Here is a 16090-nt window from a genome sequence, read left to right as displayed (position 1 = left end):
AGAGCACAAAACTGACACCGTCAACTTGTTTGTTTTGTCCGACCAAGAATCCAAAACCCCAACTTTTTTCAAATCATAAATATATAACCTGAAAAAGGCAACAGCCCCTCGAATTTAAGAAGCTGTGTGTGAGTGAATTTAACTATAAATTGATTTTACACAGTGAGGAATCCTATCAGCACTACATATTTTGGCTGCCCCCTGTAAAATCCTCAACACCATCACAAACAGTCAGTTACCTTGAGTGCAGTTTTGAAGTATGAGAAGAATCTAAACAGTAATCTATCTATTATGGAAACACAACTTGTTCACTGTTATTAAAATGTAGTGTGACTGGTACATTTACTCACCTGATGTAAATGGGAGTTGTTGGGCAGCCCTGGCGTCCCTGGAATGCTCCGCCCATGCTTCCCATGGATGTTGTTGATGGCAGGAGACTTGGCCACCTTGGGTCTACCTGGTCCGGCTCCCCCTCCTCCTCCGAGCCCTCCTCCCCCACCTCCGCTATTAATGCCGCTGGAGGCCGGAGAGCTTTTCCGCTTCTTACCCTCAAGGCGCCCGTCTGAGGAGTGGTGGCTGAAGCTGGTATGGTGGTCAGATGAGGACTGGTGGTGGACAAAAGGCCCCAGGGAAAGGGTGGAGTCACTGCTGTTCATTACCACACTCATGCGCTTGATGGACTCTGCGGGGCTTCCCGAGGGAGGACCACGTGCCGACGGCCCCGAGGAGCCACCGGCCGAACCTCCGGAGGGCTCGGCCTTGAGACTTAGTGAGTTGGTCCGCACGTTGGGGCCACAGTTAAGCCCCACACTGTGGACTCCGCTGTGGGAGGAGGATAATGACAATGAGGATGAAGGACCTAGTGAGCTGTGGTGGTAGGTGCTCCCTGAGCTGCCGACATTTGCACAGTTCTTCTTGAAAGAGGAGGAGGAGGAAGAGTAGTTGGCATTAGAAGAGGATGATTCGGAGGAGCTGTGGGATGAAGACAGGATGGAGCTGATCTTCCTCTTCTTCCCCGAGCTGAAACTAGTGCTGCTACTGTTACTGTTGGCCCCACTGTTGCCCCCGCCGGTTGAGTTGGGGATGACGGGTGTGGAGGAGCCGGAGGAGATCTCCTTGGGTCTGAAGGACGATGACGACTTGGTAGTGCTGCTGCTGCTGGAGGAACGGGACTTGAGCGCCCGGCCTGAGGCTAGGGAAGGAGTTGAAGAAGAAGAGGATGAGGACGAGTGGGCTGAAGGCATCTGCGGCGACGAAGACACTTGTCGGGCCTGTGTGGTGCCGTAGGCAGGGTGCTCAGCCCCGCCCTGTGGGGAGCTGCGGGCATTTAAGGTGGTCCCATAGGAGAGCATTGACTTGCCCTCATAGGATTGGCTGTAGGGAGTCTGGGGCAAGGTGGCAGGGGGGCCCAGGAAGCCTGAAGAGGGAGTGCTACCATGGGAATTTGTGCTTGTCCTATGGGTAGGTGCAACGGAAGAGGCGTTCTCCAAGGCCAAGGGGATTTTCCTGCAACAGGGAGGAAAAGCAATCATTAGCCATGATTGCTGATAATTATTATGACGCACAGTGGGTCCACATCACAGAGGGATGTAAGACAATCTTAGCATGACAGACTTACTTCCACATTTGAGAGTTGACATGCTTTTCCATCATTGTGGTTAGGGCACATCGCACTCTGTCCCATCGCCGGTCAAAGGAGTAACAGCCTCTCCCAAACAGTCGACTTCCAAAGGTACAGTACTAGTAACAGAAAGATGGTATCAATGGTGCTGTATAAACAGTGCCTGAACTTCTTAACAATAACTTCTGGATTAAACCAGTAACTGTACATTGCACTTACAGCTGCCGGTCGAGGGTGATAACCTGAATAGTGACAGTCCAGTTTCTCAGCGTTCTCCTCCCGCTCCTCGTTCTCTCCCTCGTCGCTGGAGGGTCGTGAAAAACCATCAAGGGCAGTTTGGGGATGGTGTGGTGACTCATGGACTACCGCAGGGTCTGCGGGGGTACTACCGCTGTGACTGCTGTTTAGTCTGATGGATATAAAGGGTGTGTCAGATTTCTTGTTATCTTATAAGTGAAATACAAGTAAAAACTGAAACATGAAGCAGCACTCACCGTGGAAGACCAGGGCTGTGAAATTTGGGCTTGCCGATCGGCAAAGGCTTAGTGGCGTCTGGGGCGGGGCCGTTGCCATGAGCCACCTGATGGGCGTCATGGGCAGCGGCGAGGTGGGAGGAGGGGTGTGGTTCCCTGAGAGGGGGGTTTTGCTGGGAATGGGGTTGGTGGGGTTCTCTGTCCTTGTCTTTCTCCCGCTCCCTTGCTCTGTTCTTGTGCTCTGCCAGCAATGTGTCAAAGCGCTTCCTCCGCCCTGGCACTGCCCTCCGCTGGCTTAAGGAATGTGTCTGGTGGGGACATCGGAAAGGTAAAAGGTTTGAATTGTTATTTGCTAACAGGAGCTGCTTGCCAACGTTGACTTCAAATAATTAAATGAATAATGAACTGGCCCTAATATAAAGTATTTTGTGCATTCTGTATATTGAAAGCCTGATATAACTCATTCCTCTGTACAGTAGAGTTCCAGTGTTGTTCAAAAACTGTTAAAACACATCAATGAGCCACACCTTTGCACTCCATAATTCATTATGTTGAACACAGACAGTGTCATTTATTTAGTCTCTGTCACACGTAGTGGTGTCAGACACACTCACACACAAATCGGCGACTGAAAATAGTCCCCAACATTAACAATTCATTGCTGTTGATGTAACATTTACCCATTTTTAGAAAAAATTTATTTGTTACCTGCCTTCAGAGATTTACATCCTTAATGATGTAAATCTCAGAGAAGTCGCAAAGTATTGAGAAACAGGCTAAGGTGGTCTTCTTGTAGGATTTGTAACACATCTATAAAGTAGAAGCAGCCTTATCCATTAAATATTACATCAGTGTTCCCCCTACATTCATTCTTTATAAATTATGGAGCGCCGCTGCTAAAATTTCACACAATAGTTAATATCAATAGGTCACTAATGATTTTCACTGGCACACTGTGCAAGCACCAGAACACTTAACGTTAAAGTCCATTGTTTTGAGTCATTCTCCGTCTGATCATTCTTCAGAGGACGTCTATGTGAAAGGTACTGTTGTAAGGATAGCGTAGCTCCTTTAAGGAATAGGGCAGAGCATAATGTTTGTATGTAGTGAATGTGTCGTTCAGTGAGTACAGAGAGTACAGAGAGTGAATGCTGCAGCTTCTCCTAGAGCCAGACCGCTATATCACAAATATATCGGTATCAGCATATATGTTGTCTGATATGCACAGATATTTTTAAAACGTTTTTTAAGGCAGTGTTTTATTTATGTTTGATCCTTTTTTTCCAATTCATGTTTAATATATACGTACATGTGTTTTTTGTTGTGTTTTATTATTGATAAGAATTTGTAATTATTGAAATACCAGTGAAATGTACTCAGTGCACTGTGTATAGTTAAACTGTAAAATATCATGAGTCCATTACGTATCTTTATTACCAGTGTTTGATAACCACATTGCAAAAAATGTGCGTTTTATGTACATATTCTGTATGTATAAGTCAATATATTGATATATTGAATTATCTGAATGTTTTTACTTCCTAATATCGGTATTAGCCCCCAAAAATCTAGTATCGGGTCCTACTCAAGAACTAGAAAAGTCTCATCTATTATTTCCCCAACAGCTGAGAAAATTGATGGGGGTTAACCCCAAAGATAGCAACAATGGGTAACACTAATCTGACCACGCTCACAGCTGCTGAGTCTTTTCTGAGTTTTTGCTCAGCCAACACCCCTACTCCCTACCTCCAATACCCACAGCAGTCAACCTAGGGGAACGCTTTACATGACGCACTTATCTGAAGTCCTATGTTCACAGTGCAGAAAACAGAGAATGGTTACCTTGCATGTTAGAGATCTTGTGCATTGTTTCCGCGACGTCACATCCACAACGCCACAGTGGATGTCTGCATTGAACTCACGTTCTGAAGGCACAGGAGAGGAGATGAGAAGGACAAGATAACTGTTAATTACCTCACATACACTGAGACAAATCCACTGCTCTCTTAACATTTGCTTAACTTTTAAGTTGTGTTATGTCTTTGCTTTGGAGTTTATTAGCAAACTGTAATATCTGTGACATACATACTGATATCTTGTGTTAGTGATATCCTTCTATGATGTCAAAGGAATAGATAACCGATGGCATTTCAAGTCTTTACATAAGTATTTCATAAAGAACCATGTTTGCTTTTTTATGGACCCTTTACTCTTTCATCAAATGAACTAAACAAGATTAGAGAAAAACAAATCACTTCAAGCAAAAACAGAATATATTGTGAGTCCTGTGTACGTGTGTGTGAGTCCTGTGTATGTGTGTGTGTGTGTGTGTGTGTGTGTGTGTATGTGTGTGCGTGTCAAGCTGACCTGCCACTTTCTTGGTAATGTGGCGTCTGCTACTGGCACTGCTACTGCTGTCCTGCTTCTTCTCCGAGAGAACTGAGAGGTGGCCCTTGCCGTTGGGGATCGGACCCGGGGCCAGTAAGGGAGGCTTTGGTATGGAGGGACAGTTAAGGCCTGGTTTAAGGGCTGATGAAGAGGAGGTGGTGATGGTGGTAGTGTTGGAGCTCACAGTGGTGCTAGAGGAGGATGTAGAGGAGGATGAGGTGGTGGCGGGGGCAGTGGGGGCCTGCACCAATTTGGCTGACGAGTCCACATTCAGATGCATCTTCTCCACCTTGACAGCCGGGGTGAGGCTGGAAGAGAAGGTTACAGAAATGAGGAGGGCAGCAAGGAGGAAGCCAAGAGTTAGAAACAATGAGCCAGTGACAAAACGCATGGTAAGAGACAAATGTGCACATGTAGATGGAGCTGGGAGGACAAAGCAGACATCTGATGATCCATCATTCTTTAAAGACATAAGTTTAAAAGTTTAAAAAAAAAAAAAGTGTTTTTTTTTTCTTCTCTGATCCGAAACACACTTCCTGTAATGTGACTTCATGTGATATGAGGAGGAGTTTTAGGAATTGCGAGACATTCAATGTAAGGATTATGCTATTTTGTTCACTACAGTCATTCAGAGTAGTACAAAGCTGGATAGAGATCAGGGAGGATCATCATGATTTAACATAGCTACACACAAAGGTGCACAATAAAATAAAATATATCAAAGAAGATGTAACATTTATATTAAGATATCTACGCATAGTACACTTTCTGGTAAATGTAATTGACTGCTGATACTGTTGACAGCTAATCATTGCACCTGCTTGAGGTTAATTAAAATGAGCATCACAGAGTGACGGAAACTCAAAATCCTGGAAGTCCAGATTCAAAGCTCTTATGTGAAAAAGCACAATGAAAACTATAACGTGATCTGTGTATAACTGGAGAACTCAGCTTACCAGTTGTCCACTATTAAGATTTATAATAACTAATTGTGTAGTAAATGTATTGATGACTTGTTAATACAATTACTGAAATCAATAGTTGGTAACTTGAACTTTCATTTGGTATGGCTTAAATATATAAATTAGAATTAAAATCAAGGAACTTGCGATTTGAAAAATGGCCCTCGTTCATAATTTCAACATAAAAACATTTAATTCGCTCATATCCTTACATTTTTTCTGGCGGGAGCATCCTGAAGGAGGGGAAGGAAGGTCTTCGCTGAATGCCTTGCAGCTTATCTTTGGCTTGTTTGAGGAGTTTGGGATTGGAGGAGGACGTCGAAGAGGAGGATAAGCTGGATCCGGCGGTGGAAGGTCGGCCGTGGATCCCTCCACTCGCCACTCCAGCTACGGACCCGAGCCCGCCGCTGCTACTCCGGTTCCTGCCTGGCACAGGGAAGGGCGAGGTGGAAGCTGGCTTGCTGGCCGAACTGTGTCTTCTCTCTGGATGGAAAGTACAAACCAGATCTGGCATTAAGACACGATTTTCAAAATCACTTAGATCATCAGAATAAAGTATTACAAAGCTTTGGCGTAACAATATAAGAGACTATCCTAAACGGCTAAGTTTGGCAATAATACAGGAACACAGAAATCTTCCTCTGAGTTACCTCAACAACAAATAGCAAGCATTTGTCATCCGTACTAGCTCAGCCTGAAATAGAACCAGCAGACAGGTCAAGAGCTTCATTTCCTGCCTGAGCTTCTTAGAAATGCTACTGTGCAAACTGATAAAAGGCAGTATGACAGCAGAAAAGGTTAGGATGATACTGAGTGGTGGATGGCAAGTCAAAAATAGAAAAAAGAAGAAAAAAAGAAAAAAAAGCTCATCATTAACCGCCCCGCATCCAAAACTAAATCTCTTCCTCATCATCAAACATGGGTCCCCTTTTGAGTGTGCGCCTCGCAATAAACCAGGCATAAGGTTTTCAAAGCAGGCTCTGTCATCCCTAGCTATTTCTGGTCGCGGCGTACGACAATGAAACTGCATGCTCGCAATTATTTCATTGATATTTCCACTAGTGTTCTCATTTCACCACAACGTGAACTCATTTCACGGAGATCATTAGCCTGCACGACAGACACGACAAAAGAAAAAAAAGGAGGGAAAAAAGCAGCAACTTGCACCAAATTCTTGAATCGTGGCCCGACAGACACTCTTTAAAAGATATACTTGGCCTGTGAGGGTCACAGAGGGGTCACACATGGACAGGCCTGCTGCTGTGACCATAAGTGGAGAGAGAGAAAGAGAAAGAGAGAGAGAGAGAGAGAGAGAGAGAGAGAGAGAGAGAGAGAGAGAGAGAGAGAGAGAGAGAGAGAGAGAGAGAGAGAGAGGGAGAGACCGACAGAGACAGAGACACATAGAGGTGTCCACTGAGGAGAAATGAGTGTCTGAAGGTTGACTTGACCCTCTTGTTGTCAACACTTAAACGCAGGAACAAAAAAACAGCAGAGAAGAACAAGAGAGGGATTAAAAAAAGAAACACCATTGAACATGAAGTGAATGTAAGAGGATACAGCTTCTGGAGCACAAACAGGTTTTGATAGAAAGCGTCTGTGTTGGCGACTAACTGCGCGGTGTAAGCTGGGAACTGGGCTGCAGGGCAAAAGCTCAGTCTCAGCAGGTGAGCTGAGAAAAAAAAAAAAAGGAGCTTGTTGCTGCAGAAACAGCGGAGAGGGATACTAACACACACATGTGCACGCACAGAGCTGCCACTCCCAATCTCCCTCAGCCACCATCAACACATACGCACATTCAAACTGCTTCCAACTTCCCTTTTGAGAGAGAGAGGGAGAGAGAGAAAAAAAATGCTTTTAAGAGTGCCCTCTTTTCACCTAAGGGCCTCCCGTTCTACACACCCATTCACGACTCACTTTCAGATATCTACCCTCCCCACTTCTCTTCTCAACACCCGAACGCTTTTCATTTTCCCTCCCTCCCATCTCCCGCTGTCTTGTCCTGTCCCGGTCACAGTCAACAGTACAACCATCCCCCCCCCCCCCCCACCCCCCCCCTTCCTCTCTCTCTCCCCCGCACACAAACTCGCACCGGGAAACCTCAGCGTGACACTCGGCGCTCTGTCCACAAAGTACTAACACTGAGGAAAAAAGAGAGCCGACGCCAGCGGCAGTGGAAGGGAAATAAAAAGAGGAGTCAAGAAGATTTTTTTTGGGGGGGGGAATAAAAACAACTAAACAACAGACAGAAGGAATAGGAGGAGCTTTAATATCCTCTTTCATGCTGTCAAAACACTTGGCTCTAGTCGAAGGGGAATCCCTGGCTGTGGGAGTTAGAGGAAAACATCAACGTACAAGTGTGACGGCCCTTGCTACCGTCTCCAAACAGACCGAGCTCTAGTCCTAGTGTGGCGTTGGCTGCTGTAAAATACATGTGTAACAATAAGAATTTAGCTTTTTTAAGTTTAGGCCTCAAATGTTTTGTGTGGTTAGTTTTCTTGGAATCTCAGTTGAAGTTGCATGATTTGTAAATGCTAAACATTTTATTTTGTGTGTGTGTGTGTGTTTGCACAACAGCGGCGACGTGTACGAGCCGAGCGGGTGAGGGGATGCGTCTTTGTTCGACAAGTTTATAAATGAATGCATTAAAAAAAAAAAAAAACGGCAGCCGAACTCACGGCTCCCCAGTTCTGCGGCGAGTGTCACCCCTGCTGAGATCAGCTTCAGCCGTGAAGCGCCAACACCTAACGGGAGACAGATGGGCTCAAAGGAGCGTGCTACCGTAGCGTTGAGACCGTTCTCGGGCGGTGCTGAGATCAGTGCCTTTGCCCCCCCTGCGTTAGCGCAACATGGGGTCTTCCAGTAATGGCATTGGAGGGAGGAAGAGTGGAGGAGAAAATCACAGCGTATGGGTAGAATTCGACTGAGCGTATTCTGGTCCTTTCAACTTCCACTTGAATGGGAGCCACCATTGGTTGCTCAATCAGCAATTTGCATTATTAAATCTGTACACTTTCTAAGTAGCATACATGTGTTGGAAAATAGGTATAACATTTTATTAAAGGGTAAGTCTGCTCTTTATTTTTCTTACTGTGACTAAAAATCTCATTAAAAAAACCACCACACCCAACAATAAATTGCTCCTACTAACAAGTCTTGTCTATGGAGCCACACCCTAATACAGCTTACTCCTCTTAAAAACACATCACTGAGCCATACTGCTGCACTGGGTGACGTGTTCCTACATTACCATTAATATACACCATCCTGTTGCCTTATACACCACAAATACTACATAGCAAGCCAAATCTACTGCTTTAAAAGATCGCCTAACAAATGCTCTATTCACTCCAGTTAGTGTCATGTTAGTAATAAGCTACTACGCCAGCTGTTTTAGAGTTAGGGTTAGGGTTGACAATTAGAAAAACACAGGATCACAAGCCTTATCCTTTAATACCAATGTACCAATACCAAAAAAATACTTGCTTAACAAAAAAATAATGTATCACATGCTTATGCATGAATAAAGGAAGTGGTTGCTAGAATAGCTTAACATTACTGTCAAACCATTTTGGGTGCTTTGTACTCCATGAATCAAATTACACACAGTCTGCATCGAGAGCACCGCCCTGTTCAAAATGTACAACGTCCACCTACTGTGAAATATTGTTTTACTTCATAGGTTTCTGTAATGCTCTCCCATTGTTTGTCTACTTCTCATTTGAAAGCACTGGGCAGGCATGACAACTGGACTGGATGCTGTAGTGCATGGTCTAGACTGTCAGATTAATATTGTTTAGCAGAGTGGGTGGAGTCCGCTCTGAGTGCTGTTGACACAGTAGCAAGGACAGTTCCTGTATGAGCCGTGTGCTGTTATATCCCCCTCTTGTGGCTGACCTTGACAAATGTAATTGCTGGGGGGGCCGCTCGGCACTCAGAACCCTTCAGTAAGGAAAAACTGAATCTGCATTTTCAGACAGAAAAGTTTGAAGAAGAGAATGTTAAAAGATGAAGTTGCATGAGATCTTAACAAAGGTTGGAGCCATATCAAGGTAGCAACTTTATATCCTCTTAAATCGACAGGGCTCACAATAAATTCATACTTTAACTGAGTAGCCCTACCTGACAAGACACGAAAGGTGTCGCTGTCTGCATGCCTGTCCTTAACTACTTCAAGGCAATGAGTTTGGGAGCGAACAGCTCGGAGAGTTTGCCAACTAAATCAAATGAACGCTATGAACACCGCCAGGTTTTAGGGAGATCCACAGTGATGCAATGACTATTCACAGATCTATAATTCATCCTTTTACTTCAGCAGTCTAGCCAAAAATCCTGTTTAACTATCCACTGACACACACACACACACACACACACACACACACACACACACACACACACACACACACACACACACACGCCACATTAACAGACCCAGAAATCTGATCTGCGCTGTATGTGTTAAAAAACGGTACATTACGGGGACGACTGAGACAGCCGCATCAAACATTAACAGGAGAATTGTAAACACACGCACGCACGACAGACGGCGGGTCAAGTAAATAAATAAATAAATCAAAGTCTGTGGCGGCCCGCTCACAGGTGACTGTGTTGAAGAGGAAAACTGGCGGAGGGAACAGGAAGTCTGAGGGAGAAGTAATACCACAGTGTGTTAATGTTTGAAATAGCAGCCTTGCAGAGGTATAAGGGCAAGGCCAGGCGGCTCCTACAGATGCTGCAAACTACTTACTTATCGTTCTTGTGTTGTGTTGTGTTTTTAATACAAATCAGAAAACAGTTCAACCTAGCACTGCACAGTGTTTGCATGAAGCGTGTGTGTGTGTGTGTGCGTGTGTGCATGGGACTTACCGTAGTGTGCTTGGAAGGCTTGGGGCTTGACTACTTGACTGCAGTGGCTGCACATCACCAGGTAGAAGTCGTCCTGCGCGGGACACTGGCCAAATATGGGCATGTCTGTGTGAGGGGGGGAAGAAACAACCAGACAGGACAGTCAAGGGGAGCCAAAAAAATAAATAGATCTGTGTTCACCTGGTGGCCCAGTTGGCAGCAGACAGCAGCATAACACTGTAATAGCTCAAAATAGGGTAATTCCAGTTTGATGGCTTGGGCGACACAACAAACCACAAAAAGGGAAAATGGTGTTTGACAACATCCTGAGCAGAATTCAGACATCATGACAATGCACAACACATACATGTCAACTTGTATATCATGTTAAGAACATTAAAAAAAACAGTTTCTCAAACAAGTTAACCATATATATGAGCAAAGTGTGCACGTGTGGAGTTTGTAAATACAAATCACTCCCAAGTACTAGTCACCATTCATTGTGGAGAGCATGCCCTGGTGATAAGAACCAGTCGAGCAAGCAATCCAAAGGTTACCTGCTATGGAAGAGCAATTCCTCTACTACACTAACACACGCAGCATTAACAACACTTGATTTGTGACTTGAAATTAATAAATAATAGGAGTTCTACAGAGGATAAACTAACCTACATTCTTCCTGCGTTGTGTGAACCGACTGCTGCCTTTAAATATTGTATATCATATAATATTATTCTTTTGTTTCTTTGTTTTTTAAACAAGCTTTGTCTTATTTAATAGTCAGGCTTGAGAGTTTAATTTAATTTAATATGTATAAACTGCAACTTTATGTGGTATATGTTATTTATGTGGTGATAGAATGGATCAAAAAACGTGAAATGATGGCGTTCATCACAGCCTGTCAAGTCTTGAAAGGTGCATGTCACAGTGAAATGTACTCAAATGCTTAAAATCCAATACTGCAACGCTTATCCAGTAATGCTCGACACGTTCTCATGAGTCAGGACTCATCCGAAACCTCCTCCTCTAAAGCCATCTTATGCTTAACACAAAAAGACATTATGGAGCAATAATTAAAAATGTGGACATGTGTGTCCACATTTTACAACCACGCACACACACGGGGTCATGGACCCTTAAAAACATTTGACAACTAATACAGCAGCACACTGCCTCCTTCTCCAGCTCACTGAAATGAAGAGTAACTAGGGGGAAAAAATGGCTGATTTCAGTGCTTCTTTTTTTCCTCCTGGGGGTGGGGGGGGGAGGGGGGGGGGGGGGGGGGGGGGGATCTTACTTTTTCTATCCTGAAAAGCGCGAGGCACACGATCGCCAAGGTACATGAGCAGGGGCGTCTACCAAACCCCCGATTAATCTGAACCGAGTCTTGTGCTTCGCGAGACGCTCTCGAGCAAATCAGAGGGAAGTGCCACTCCTCGCCGGAATGTGATCAAAATTTACCCCGGCGCGGAGAACCAGAAACCACCTAATTAAGAAGGCTAATTAAGAGATTGCCTGGGGCGTTATGATGAGATGAGTAGAGGAGAGGATACAAGAGGAAGAGAAGTGGAGTCCCTCTTGAATATGTACTCCGCGGGGCCGTCAAGGGTTCTCCAAACATCACTGGCCGAGTCGAGAAGGGATGAGGGCCATTAGGCGAAGACCATATAAAAGGGTCTACCTGCCGGGTTCGCTCTCAGGGAGGTCAGTATCAGTCTTGTGTGGATGAATTGACAAGCCTGATGCTACTTAATGTGTGTCAATTGTCTGAAGCCACTCGGTTAAGTGTCTCCTTCAACAGCAGTGGAGCGAAAGGGCTTTTTTTTCTCTTTCCCCTGGCGGACGGGGTCGGCCACAGAGAGGAGGCAAATGTCTTGAGTAGGAAAGCACGCCGATGATGTGTACCATCAAGGGTCTGGCTGCTTTGAAGAAGAGAAAAAAGGGACAAACGCAATGTGGAGGGGTTGAGTTCACTGCTTGCCACAGAAGTGCAATGTATTAGAGTAAAGGTTGGTGGCTGGCATAAAAGTTCAGGCCAACTTTTTGGGTCTGTTTTCATCTTGTTCTCTCTACGAGCCTTCCTCCTGTAGCATTAGCCGATTGAAGTTAAAATAGCCCTAACCCTAACCCTCCTGTAGCATTAGCCAATTGAAGTTAAAATAAGAGAGCAAACATATTTGCTATATATAAATAACTTGATATGTACTCTTCGGTACAACTCTGCCTTCTCTCAATTCCTTCACTGAAACAGGCCAAGAACTGTGGAGACGAACAAGCCAACCACATTTCCTCGCTGGATCAATAGCGAGTTCGAACGCAACTCATTCCCAAACTACCGCTGGTGTTCACTCGGATTATTATCCAAAACCGTTTCGCTCGACTATAAAAGCGACCTGGCCAGATCCGCTTGCCACTCAGCATTCAGCACGCTGGCATCGACTGAACCGTACCGCTAAAACGACTTTAAATGTGGTATAACACCGCCGTGGCTGCCCCCGGTCCTCAAATCTACCATTTTCTTCTTGTGCAAGGAGGAGATAAAAAAGAATAGAGAGAGAAAAGAAGTCCATGCAGAGGAGAAAGAGAACAACAGAGCAAAGCCAAGAAATGAGTGCGGCAGAGAGAAAGAGAGGGAGAGAGGAGAAAAAAAAAACATAGAGAGAAACAGAGCAGAGAAGCAGGCCCGAGCCTTGGCGAGACAAAGAGAGTAAAAAAGGACCTGTGCTCGATGGTGAGAAAAGCGAGCCTTTGAGCGCGAGACAGAGGACGAGAATGAGAGTCCAGTTAATTTCAGCATCCTCATCCGTGGCAGTGATGAATGATCTAGGTGGAATAGTAGCAGCTCTGAGCTGCCTCTGAGCGGCACGCACGCTGGCTGAGTCTGACCTGTGGCTGACACTGGCACTACATTTGCCAGCTACCCCGACTGTGACAGCAATACTGCAAATTCATAAAAAAAGCGAGGCGGGTGATGAGATAATTCGCCACTCATTTAATTGCCATACTTTTTTTTTTTTTTTTTTTTCATAATGTATTGTAAATTGTGTGGTAAATGTTGTATATGTGTGTTAATCGCCTCCATGCTTTAGGATGGCGGTGACACCACAGGAGGAATCTGGTGGTGAGTCATTGTGGAGAGGTGTAGTCATCCACTTGTAATACCCCTACTGCTCACTCACTCACACTCACTCACTCGCTCACACACACACACACACACACACACACACACACACACACACACACACACACACACACACACAATACATGAATATCATTCTATACACGCACGCGCTTCTACCAGGAGCAGCATGTGTTGATCAGTCCCGTGACACAAACAACAGTCACTGACAGACGCTGCTGCATGATAGAGACATGTTTTAAGCCGGTTGCACATCAAGTCATCCAACAGCCTTGAATTTTAAATGACCGTTCTGTCTCTGCCTTCCTCTGAAAAACACTTGTCTTGACCTGGAGATACAACGATATCAAACACGTTACGGCCCTTCACCATAAAGCAGCCATCATCTCTACAGGTCACGTGTATGCATTCTAACACGTATGGATATCACGCTATTTTAAATATTCTGTACGATCCCGTCGGAGCCACAAGTATAAAATATGAAAGCTCTATTTTTCTTGTCACCGGCAGCCTCTGGGACGTTTGCTACTGAAATTGTGCAATGGTCTTAGCGTATGCACACAGGCCACATTGTTGACCAATGCAAATGCAACATTAGATAAGTGCCCTGACAAGTAGCCTGCAATTAACCCTTTCCTTTACAGCTGCACATTAAGAGAGAGGAAAAAAAGAAACTAAAAGCTTGACTCATAATTGTGACATCATAAGAGTGGGCCAAAAATCATGTGACTGACTGAGTCTTCCCTGAATGCCATCGTGCTTTCTCATCTTTTCTGATGGTCGTTGAGATGTAACTTAAAACAGATACTCTCTGTTGAATAACACATTGTTAAGAAGCAGAAACTCATTCCAACTCATACATGTGCCTCCCAAATGTTGGAGAGATTCTTGTCCAAAAGGTGTTCCACATTACGAGTCACCCAAATCCCAAACCTGTCCGACTCTGTGACAATTACACACACACCACAGTGACTTCTGTGTTGTTGGATGTAGAATTAATGATGTGTCTGAAGATGATTTTACTTAATTAGTGCCATCTTTCTCTGCCAAATTACACACAAATAGAACAACAGAGAATAAGATATTTAAACTCTTACCTACTTCACCTACACAGACTTTTGAAATAGAGCCCTAAGAAAATGACATATCTTAATCTCGGTGTCCTATTAGCTCCAATGACTATCTCCTAACAGCAAGGTCACATTTTATATGTTCTGCTCATATGTCCTTTAGCGAGAGATAATAATAATTCACACTGCAAAATGATTAAAAGCAGAGCAGAATAGAAAAATAAATGCAACATCTTTAAAGAGTATACACTTTTAAAAGTTTGCTCTGCTAACTCTGTAAAAACAGTAGATGACATTAGCTTGGCAACATTCAAACTTCATTCAGTTTCATTCTGATGTCAACCTTAAAGCTTGGTGGGCCTTAAATATGGTGCACCATTGTTGATTTGTAATTAAACAAGATGTAATTTATTAATCAGTTTTAACAATATCCCTTTGTGGTGAAGCTCATTCTACACCCAGAATAAATCAGCTAATGTTAACTGAGGTGTAGCCAAAACTACTCTAAGGTAATGAATGCTACTGACATTGTGGATTTTATCACTTATGTTAGATGATTCCTTTTTTCTTTATTCTGTCATGACTGCACCTTTCCCTGTTACTGCTTACTACAGAATGAAGAAACAGCGACGTTCAAAAACACTAACAGCTACACAAACTACCTTATTCTACGTCTGAGATTTAAAGATACATACTAGAATAATTCATCCATTTAACCTTACATCATAGGAGGATGTAAGTAATCACCCCCCCCCCCCCCCCCCTTTTTTTTATTCTCGTGATGGCAAACATACAGGGTTTATACTTGACAGGCCTGAATGAATTAGAAGATTCAAAAACCATGCTCATTAGTGGGTAAGTAGTTTGAAAGAAATAAACAATCTTAAAATCATAATGTATTTTTGTTTTTAATATTTTTATGAATAAATGTTGTTTTTTTGTTTTTTTTTAAACATTACTGTTGGTCATGTTTTGGGCTGATGGGGAGACCTCATCTCATTTAAATAGAGCTATGATGAAGAAGAGACAACAATAATACTTACATTAGATTCTCTTTCTTATCAAATGTACAAGCTGTTAGAAACAATGAAGTTCAGTCACCCACCATTAAAATGCATAATTCTAACAGAATATGACAATGTTATTACTATGTTTGGGAAACATGCTCAACTACTGCCGTTAAGTTATTTTAGGGATAGATGTAAATGTCCACTACCACACGAATAACAGACACATGTTTGACTAATTATATCCGGATGTACAGTCAATTCAAGACGCGCTTGATGTACAGTAGGTTTGAATTTTGGACGAACGACGCGTGTAAAGTGCTTGAATCCATGTGTGCGTGCGTGTGTATGTGTGCAAATCCCCAGAACCAAAATACACCTTTGGCCCTAGACGGAAAAAAAACCACTCACCTTCTCTGCACAAACGCATGGCTTCTCGATTTTTCCCGAGGTCTTTAAAACTTTCCTCCGATTCAGCACCTGAAAAAAGAGGCGATCCGACACAGAGACAAATAAATAGTTGCACTTGCTCGCCTGCCCGTGCTGTTGCTACCAGTAGCGTTTCTTCATATTCCACCAAAAACTGCA

The 16090-nt window shown here is 43.9% G+C and overlaps 1 protein-coding gene across 2 annotated transcripts in view; it reads right to left on the bottom strand.

Moving 5' to 3' along the window:
- LOC133977578 (ataxin-7) overlaps positions 1-16090 on the bottom strand; it is a 28731-nt gene that overhangs the window by 4619 nt on the left and 8022 nt on the right. For both annotated transcript variants that reach the window (XM_062415778.1, XM_062415779.1), the window contains 9 exons: positions 15914-15982; positions 10308-10412; positions 5657-5927; positions 4462-4790; positions 3937-4019; positions 2116-2402; positions 1841-2030; positions 1619-1740; positions 351-1506 (listed from right to left, as the gene is read on the bottom strand). In XM_062415778.1, the coding sequence (XP_062271762.1) occupies positions 351-1506; positions 1619-1740; positions 1841-2030; positions 2116-2402; positions 3937-4019; positions 4462-4790; positions 5657-5927; positions 10308-10412; positions 15914-15982 (2612 nt within the window). The remainder of the gene's footprint in view (positions 1-350; positions 1507-1618; positions 1741-1840; positions 2031-2115; positions 2403-3936; positions 4020-4461; positions 4791-5656; positions 5928-10307; positions 10413-15913; positions 15983-16090) is intronic.

The sequence above is a fragment of the Scomber scombrus genome, chromosome 3, assembly GCF_963691925.1.
Source record: "Scomber scombrus chromosome 3, fScoSco1.1, whole genome shotgun sequence".
NCBI classification, from domain to species: Eukaryota; Metazoa; Chordata; class Actinopteri; order Scombriformes; family Scombridae; genus Scomber; species Scomber scombrus.
Note: the sequence above shows the minus strand (reverse complement) of the source record. Positions and strands in the feature narration are given on the sequence as shown.